Source organism: Saccopteryx bilineata, chromosome 1 (assembly GCF_036850765.1).
Source record: "Saccopteryx bilineata isolate mSacBil1 chromosome 1, mSacBil1_pri_phased_curated, whole genome shotgun sequence".
In the NCBI taxonomy this organism is placed as follows: Eukaryota; Metazoa; Chordata; class Mammalia; order Chiroptera; family Emballonuridae; genus Saccopteryx; species Saccopteryx bilineata.
In genome coordinates, this window is record NC_089490.1 from 407,055,516 (window position 1) to 407,063,894 (window position 8,379).

Sequence of the window (8,379 nt, forward strand, 5' to 3'; positions counted from 1 at the left end):
ACCAGAGGCAGCTCAGACAAGGGCAAGAGGGAGGTGCCGTCCACCCTTGAGCAGCCTGTGAGGGACAACCTCCTTCCCCAGCTGCGCCCTGACCAGCCAACTGGGGGGTGGGCACAACTCTGAGTCCTGATTTCGGGCTCGGGGGGTCCCAGAGCTTCCAGGCCACTTCTAAAGGCAGGGTTCCCCCCAGCTCATCGAAGGGCCTCCCTGAGTGCCCCCACTCGTGGCAGGACCGTGCGAGGGGCGGGCATTTGCAGGCACAGATGGGTACACACGTTTACACAGGGGTTGCCCACACACTTAGATGTGTGCAGACAGGGGAAGGGTGTGGGTGCAGAGGGTGCACTGCCAGGGTGGAGGCTGAGTCCGCAGCTGCCCCGGGGACTAGGAGACCCTCCCTCCACCTGGACACCCAAGGTCCCAGCGCCAGGATGCCTGAGCCCACCCTCTGGCTGTCCTCACGTCCTGGGAAGCAGGGGCTGCAGGCAGGCGGGACCCCTGGAGGAGGGCTCTCACCCTGTCCGTGCAGGTGTCATCGGGGGAGGGCTGGGGGTCCTGGCACTGCTCCATGGGCCCATCCAGCTTCTGCAGGTTCCCAAACTGTAGAGGGGTCAGCCTGACGTCTGGGGAGAGGAGGCGATCCGTGGAGGGGGCAGTGAGGGGCTCTGGGGCAGTGCAGGGGAGGCTGCCCCCGACCCTGACCTGCTCCCGGTCCAGCGCCCAGGTGAGCCCCCACCTCCAGCATCCCCAGGACCCTCCAGCCCTCGTTGGCTGCCTGTCGCCCCCTGACCCCTGGTGGCACTCACTGTGGGCGTAGAACTCATTGACGGCTGGGAGCCCATTGAAATCTCCACAAAGACCACACGTCTGGTTGGCGTACTTGGGGTCCAGCTCCAACTAGGGGTGAAGGAGGGAGAGCTCCAGCTTCTGCAGGCCTGGCAGGAGCCCCTGCGGACCCCCAGCCCACCTGTGGAGGCTCCCACAGCCAAGGCAAGAGGGGTATGGGTAGGTGGGCATCTCACCAGGGCACTGTCCTCTCTGTTCCACATGAAGGTCAGCACCAGCCGGACGGTGACCTTGATATAGTTGCTGCTCTGCTCCACCAGGAGCCCGGCCTGGCTGTAGGGAAGCTCCTCCCTGGTGTAGAAAGGTCTGTTCCTCCTATAGCCCTGGCTTTGGGTAGGGTCCCGTGCCCTCCCCACAGCTCTGACCCCTGAGCCCACCAGGGTCTTGACACCTCCCGCCCCTGCCGGGCTCACCGCCGCCCGTTGATGAGGACGGAGCCGTTGGAGACCTCCAGCACCATGCCCTGGGTCTTGAGGGTGACGTGGGTGATGGCAGGCCTGGAGCTGACCGGGCCGCGGCGCAGCTGAATGTTGAAGTCCTCGTAGGCGGCCCCGCAGTGCGCCGAGAAGACGTAGTTGCAGCGTCCGGGGAAGCGAAAGATGTCCCCGTCGAAGGTCTTGTAGTGGAAGTCGCCCCACGTGCTGCAGACCCGCCCGTTGTGCGCCGGGTCCAGGGCTGTGGGGAGGGCGTTGGTGACACCACACCCCCCGGGCCGCAGGCCACCACCTATGCCCAGTCTCCGTGGGAGAAGGCACACAATTTGGGAGTGGGAAGCCAGGAGGGAGGCCAGCCTCTGACCACTGCGCCTGCCTTGCTCCCCTCAGCACCTGTTTCTCCTGACCCCTGACGCCTTGCCCAGCACCCCGGGGCAGTCCTAAAAGAGCTGTCCGCAGGGAAGGCTTCCAGCTGTGCCCAAAGCCAGCCAGCTGCCCAGCTGCCCCTCACTGTCCCAGCTTTACCCCAGACCTGTGACTGCCTGCCCCCCCCAGGGCTGGCAAGCACCCCCGCCTCCATCAGCAATGGGCAGTGTCCACTTACAGCTCATGGTGGGGAGGACAGTGATAGGTGGAATGAAGTTCACGTGCTGGGCTGCAGAGTGAGGGCAGGTCACATCAGGAACACGGCCAGGGAGTCACACCCCTCCCAGGGCCCCCCCTGCACACTGCCACCCTGGGGTGGGAAGAGCCTTGGACCAACCCTGACTCACTCCCAGGAGCCCAGGACTAATGGTTGTCCACTGCTGGACACTCCCTATCTGCCCAAGACATGCTCCTACCCTGGGCTTTTCACTGTGCCCATTGCCCTGAGTGTGTGTGAGTGCTGTACGTGTGCACGTGTGTGTGCATGCTTATGAGCATATGTGCGAGGACACACATGTATGTGTGTGCACATTGTGTCTGTGGTATATGTGTGCATGTTTGAGCATGTGTGTGCGCTGTGTGAGCACATGCATTTGTGAGTGCATGAACATGCGCTCACACTGTGTGAGTACATGCATGTGTGTGTGCAAACATGGGTGTGCACGCCATGTGTGAGTATATGCATGTGTGAGTGTGTGAACGTGTCACATGCTGTGTGTGAGTGTGAGTGCGTGCACACGGTGTGAGTGTGTGAGTGAGTGTCTGCTCTGTGCCTTGGTTTTCCCGCTTCTGATCCAGCCCCGAGCACCGCCTCCTCCCTGGGCAGACGGGATCTGGGAAGGGCCTGTGTGTCAAGCAGCGGAGCTGGTATTGGCTCTGTCCCCACCCCGCCCGGCCCCTTCCACCTGCCCGGGCCATGTACCCGTCTTCATCCTCTGGCTGCCCTTGGCGGCCTCTGCACCCGCCCCACTTGGCTCTGCGCTGCCCTGGGTCTCTGTGGGAAAGGGGGTGGGCGTCAGCAAGAAGCTCAACACGTCACCCCCCACAACACGGCACCCCCCCCACGGCCGGTTTGGAGCCCCAGTGGTGGGTCTCTGGAGGCTGCAGGGTGGTGGCCACATGAACAGGCTGTGGCCTCCCGGTCATCACTCAGTGGGACAGAAGGCAAGGCCTCTGCTGGGGCGGAAGGTTCTGGCAGGGCCTGCGCCCCGCCTGTGGCCATGTGCGGACCCCCTCCCTCCCCAGCTATGAATGCGGGGGCGCCTCAACCCTCGTCTGACAGGGCAGGACAATGGAATCAGGAAAGGGCGTTGGCCCCGCTGACCCCGGCCTCCTCGGGGAGAGGGTTCGGCCCCATCCCGCGTCCCTCCGAGGAGGACAAAGACAGGCTTTGTTGGGGAGACACACACGCAGTCGGGGAGGCTTCCGGACGTGACTTAGCAGAAACCCAAGACCAGAGCGCAGCTCCGCACTGGCCACCGGTCACGGCGGGTGGGCCGACTGGAGCCCAACGCTGGGCCAGCCGAGGTCACTGCGTCCACGGCCTCCGGGCAGGGCCTCCCCAAGCCAGCCTGGCCAGGGCCCGGCCCCCACAACTTCTCGCTGCCTTGGTGGACAGGACTGGGACCCCAGACCCCTCTTTGCCAGGCTCGGGGCGGGGACACCCCTTCACATGGTCCAGGGTTCTTTCCTCATGTCTGCCAGGGGGCCCACACTCAGCCCCAGCCCGCGCCTCATGGCCCGTGCAAGGCAAGGTCCTGGATGTCCCTGGGGTGCGGGGACGAGCTCGGCAAGGGGTCCGGGAGCAGCCGTCACGGCTGACTCTTGGAAACCGCGGGACTGGCCCTGCTGTCACCTTCCCTCTCGAGCGAGGGCCCCAGTTCTCAGAGCTCAGCTGCTCCCTCCGTCCATCTGTCCACTGCTGACCCCAGACCTGCAGTGCCTCCTGCCTGTCCCTGACCCCTATCAGTGGCTGGCCCCACGCCCATAGAGAGAACATAGTCACATGACACCCCCTCCTCTGGGGCTCTGGTCAGATTTCCAAGAGAATCGGCTCTATGCGGGCCCTCCTCTGGGGGCTGGGGAGCCAGCCCCGTGAGCCTGGATCTCCCTCACTCACCAGAGAAATGTCCGCCACCGACCCCCATCACGCAGCTGTGTGGGTGCGCATGCCCCCGGTGTGCAGACTCCCCACTCAGGGCCCACCTGCACCTCTCCCCTAATGGAAGCTGCAGCCCAGGGGACCCCCACCCACGGTGTGTCTCCCACCGAGGGGCTTGCTCCTAAGATGAGGGAAGAGAGTGGAGGGTGAAGTGCGGCTCGCTGCGGGCCTACTTGGGCGCAGGACCCGGAATTGGGGGGCCCGGGAGCCTGAAGGAGCCCCACTGAGCAGGCACACGGCTGTGCAAACCTGCCCCCCAGAACCTAGCAGCAGGCCGGTGTGTGCCCGAGCCAGGGGGCGTCCCAGGACCCCCGCCAGCAATTGCCATGGGAAAGCAAGCACCCCTCACCTCCAGGCCGCTCACCCCAGGGAAAGGGGCTGGCGGGAGGGCCTCAGGGGGACCACCGCTCCCCTTCCCCACCTCCCTGTCCCCCAGCCTACGTCCCCCTGCCCACACCCCGGACTCGAGCTCGGGTGAGGCGCCGTGGGGACAGCTTGTGGAACTGAGTGCAGGCGGGGTGGGGACAGGAGCCACCCAGACAGCGCCTGGAGTGCATGCTTTCCGACGACAGGAAAGCATTAGGGCTTGTGGGTGGCCGGGCGGAGCAAGGCCCAGCAGCGGGTGTGGTGTGGGGGTCAGATGTGGCTCCCTTCGGCTGGGTCGCCTGTTCACCCCACGGCAGCCCCATTTCAAGGAGGTAGTTCAAAGCCACGTAGGGGCTGCCGTGGGGGCTGTCTCTACACCCCCCCCCGCTGGCCCTGGAGGGCAGAGTGGAGACGCACCCCACCTGGGCAGGGCCTGGTGCTGGTGGCTGTCCCTGCCCACTCTGGTGGGGGCTTCACAGGGACCAGAGAGCCCCCCAGACTCAGCACCCCCGCCAGCGCCCACCTCATCCAAGCCTGGAGGCCAAGACCCTCTTGGCGGCTCCCGGGGAGGGGTGGGGGGTGAGGTGGCCCAGCCTCTCCTGGACACACGGGTCAGGGCTCCTGCCTGTCCATCCTCGGCAGGCACACCTGGAGTGGCCCTCAGAGGTGCCCCCTTCGTGCAGACCTTACCTGCCTTCCGCACCAGGAGGAGGACCAGGAGGGCCCACGCCAGCATCCTGCACCGGCTTGGGGCGCCCATCCTGGGGGCTGGCAGGAGGGCAGGAGGCAAGCAGGGAGCGGGAGGAGATGCTCGCTCCCCTGGGGGCCTCGGGGCTTATGTAGCAGGAAGCCTTGGCCCCGCGCCCAGCCCCTGGGCCATGGGGGCACCTTCCTCCCCTCCGGGCCAGCCACGTGTGTTTGCTCTTGGGGAGGGGCCGGAGCAGGAAGGTGGCTGGAGGAGGAAGGGATTTCGGCTCTGGGCCGGGAGACACAGGAAGCCCCCCACCCCCACCCACCCTCCCGCCAAGCCAAGCAGCTTCTGAGAATCAGCAAGGAGAGGGGGTGCCCGCCCGTCCGACGCCAGGAGGGTGACACAGGCGGCCCCTCTAGGTGCAGGCAGGGAGCCCCACCTCACTCAGCGGGGAGGGTGGTCAGCACACGGCCTCACGGGCGGTCACGGGCGGCTGAGGGATGGGACAGAGAGGATGAGGCCTCGGCTCACTACCTGTCCCAGGAGTAGAGAGGGCGCTACAAGGCCGTGAGGTCATTGCTGCCCAGCCTGGCGAGTGGTCTGGGGTCCTCTGCTCCGCTGGGGGGGGGGGGGTTGGTCAGGTGTAGAGAGCAGACAGGGTACCTGCCCTGTGTGGTGTGTGTGTGTGGGGGGGGGTTCCCAGGAGGAGACTCTGTGTGTAAGAATGCCAGCCACGGTGACCAGAGCCCCTGGGAGGTCCTCTTCATCACCAGTTCAAGTTCAAGGGGAAACAAAGCTTTGAGAGTGGACACCCTGGCCCAGCTGGCCCCTGTCCAACACCCTGGTCAGGACAGGGCAGAAGCTCCCAGCCTGGGGTCCTTGGTGACCAGCCCTCACTCCCAAGCCCGGCTTGTTAACTGGGGGGTTGCCAGACCACCTGGGGTCCTTGGCCCACAGCAGGCCCCACAGAGACAATGTGTAGCTGGTGACGTGCCTGCCCCGTGAGTCCCCAGAGGGGCTGCCAGGGTCACCTCAGTGAGAACCGGGGGGTCTCCACCAGTCCCCACCCCAGGCTGAAGCCACGACAGCCCAGCTCCCCAGCTGGTGGGTCGGATTCTGGGTCCCATAGTAACCGACACCCCAGCCTTCTCGCTCTCTGGCTCCTACAGTGTCCTCGCCCCAGACCTGACCGCACCCCTCATCCCCCGGAAGGGACTGAGCGGGAAGCACAGGGTCCCTTCCTGCGAGTAGCACCCTCGAGCTGGCTGGTGGTGGGCGTTTCTCAGTTGGTTTGCGTGATACACAGCAGGGGGCACCTGGTACCCCCACCGTTAACCTGGTGTCCGTCTCAGAGAGACTAAAAAAATGTTTTTAAAGAGTTTTATCTCCTTTAAAATGTTTATGTATTTATTTCACAGAGAGAGAGACAGAGACAGAGAGAGACAGAGAAACATCAGTGTGTTCTACTTTATTCACGCATCTGTTGATTGACTCTTGTATGTGCCCCGACCGGGGATCGAACCCGCAACCTTGGAGCGTCGGGACCACGCTCTCACCCACTGAGCTACCTGGCCCAGGGAAAGGCTGAATTTGTCGCTGAATTGCTGGGTCTGCTTGAGTCCATGGCCTTGCAAACCTGGGCCCTGGCCTGGGGCTGAGAGGCCCAGAACCCTGACCGGAGACCCAGGAGTGGTACTCCGCCCCCCCACCCCCTCCTCCATCCCCCGCCGCCATCTCCAGGGCTGAAGGTGTGGGGCTGGCTGTTCTGCGTCTCTGGAGTGCTTCCACGTCCAGCCCGCCCACTCCAGTGTCCCCACTGCCGAAGGGCGTCGCTGGAGGGGGCCCCCACGGGAGGGCTGGGGGGGGCCTGCAGGACAGGCCAGGAGGCTGGGCTGGAGCCGCTGCTCGGCCCCCCTGTGCCCTCCTGCTGAGGCTGTGCCCAGGCCACAGCCGCCCCTGCCCGGCCTCGCCTTCCTGCCCTTCCTCCTGGCAACCAACCGCTGTTCCATCACGCCATGGCCCTGGTCCCTGGGCAGGGTGGGGCGTGCTCATGCCCGGGCCGCCGGCCTCGAGGCCTCTCACCTGCACCAGGAGGAAGAGCAGCTGGGACCTGGTGACCCCACTGAGGCCTCAGGGAGGGGGCTCCATCAGCCTGAGCCTCATGGCCAGACCTCCCCCAAGGGAGGGCAGCAGCTCACAAGCCGCGTCTCCCTGGAGGGTGGGGGTGGGGGGGTGGAGAGCCGCACACCTGCTCTGCTGACCCCTGCCTCTACCACCCTGACGTGTGACCAGAGCCCTCGTCTGCAGGGGGGCCTGCCGGGCCACTCAGGGCAGCCCCTCGCCCCCAGCATGCCAGCAGCCTATCACCTCCGTCTGGGGCCTTGAGTCCCCTATCCCTGCTGGTTTCCTGGTCACGCCTGTCCCTCCACCCCCACCCTGCACCCCCCACCCCAGCAGGCGGGCTCCTGGGGGCCGGGGGCCTGGCCCGTCGGGTCACAGCTGGCACACAGACCCCCCAGCTGGTCCCTTCCAGGAGCACCACCCAGCAGAGAGAGACTCCGTGGGCCCCAGGGTCTCGGCTATTGAGACATCCCGGATGCGCCAGCCCAGCCTGTTTGCCCGGTACGTTTACCTCTTCACAGTTGAAGGAGCCGAGAACAGAGGCGAGAGGAGCCGGCTGCCGGGAAGGAGGGCCCGGGCCAGCGGCCTCCAGCCGCCCCGAGAGGCTCCGGCCAGGGACGTGCCAGGAACCGGCCTGCCTCGGGCACGCCCTGTCCCTCCTTCCGTCCAGGTCCAGGGGGCGGCCAGCTGGGACAAAGAGCCCAGCGTGGATGGGATCTCAGCCGTCAATAAAGACCCCGACCTGGACCCCGGCCACCAGCCCAGCCCGCAGCCCTGGTGCCCAAGAGCCTCCAGTCCACCCCTCCCCTGCCTCCCACCACGGCAGGTACAGCCTCCAGGACAAGGGTCCTTGGATGCATCAAGCCTCGGGCATTCACTGAGTGCTGGCCGTGTGCCCAGCGCCCCCTGGGGTACCGTGGAGGGTCTAGGAGGCTGGGCGCAGCCCTGGCTGGCTGGAGGTCTCTTCTCAGAGCCCGCCCTGGGCTCTCCTCGGGATGGGGCATTGCACACGTGTTGTCTCCTGCTCCCAGAGGGCTGCATGGACGCGGGGCAGCACCAGCGTTTCTAGAAGCCCCGATCTAAAGCCTGGAAAACCCACACACAGTCCTGGTCAGCTGAGGGTCCCAGGGGTGTGGCCAGCGGTCATGAGCCAGACAAATCCAGGGTTGGGTGGTCCAGGCGGAGAAGCACTTCCTCAGGTCCTGGGACTGGGGATGGCAGAGCCCAGCCCCTGCCCTGAATGCACTCAGGGTGTTTCCAGTAAGACTCGGGGGAGCAGATTTGTCCTGAAGAAATGGATGGAGGACACGTTGGGCCATCCTGGTTCCCAGGCC

At 65.6% G+C, this 8,379-nt stretch overlaps 1 protein-coding gene across 1 annotated transcript in view; it reads right to left on the minus strand.

The window, feature by feature from the left end:
- The window catches only part of MUC5B (mucin 5B, oligomeric mucus/gel-forming), a 30,624-nt gene extending 25,555 nt beyond the window's left edge, over window positions 1–5,069 (minus strand). The window contains exons 1-7 of the mRNA XM_066252383.1: window positions 4,924–5,069; window positions 2,629–2,700; window positions 1,885–1,935; window positions 1,260–1,521; window positions 1,023–1,137; window positions 807–897; window positions 517–623 (exon numbers count right to left, since the gene is read on the minus strand). Coding sequence (XP_066108480.1) covers window positions 517–623; window positions 807–897; window positions 1,023–1,137; window positions 1,260–1,521; window positions 1,885–1,935; window positions 2,629–2,700; window positions 4,924–4,993 — 768 coding nt within the window. The 5' untranslated portion in view covers window positions 4,994–5,069. The remainder of the gene's footprint in view (window positions 1–516; window positions 624–806; window positions 898–1,022; window positions 1,138–1,259; window positions 1,522–1,884; window positions 1,936–2,628; window positions 2,701–4,923) is intronic.
- Between the last annotated feature and the right edge of the window lie 3,310 nt (window positions 5,070–8,379).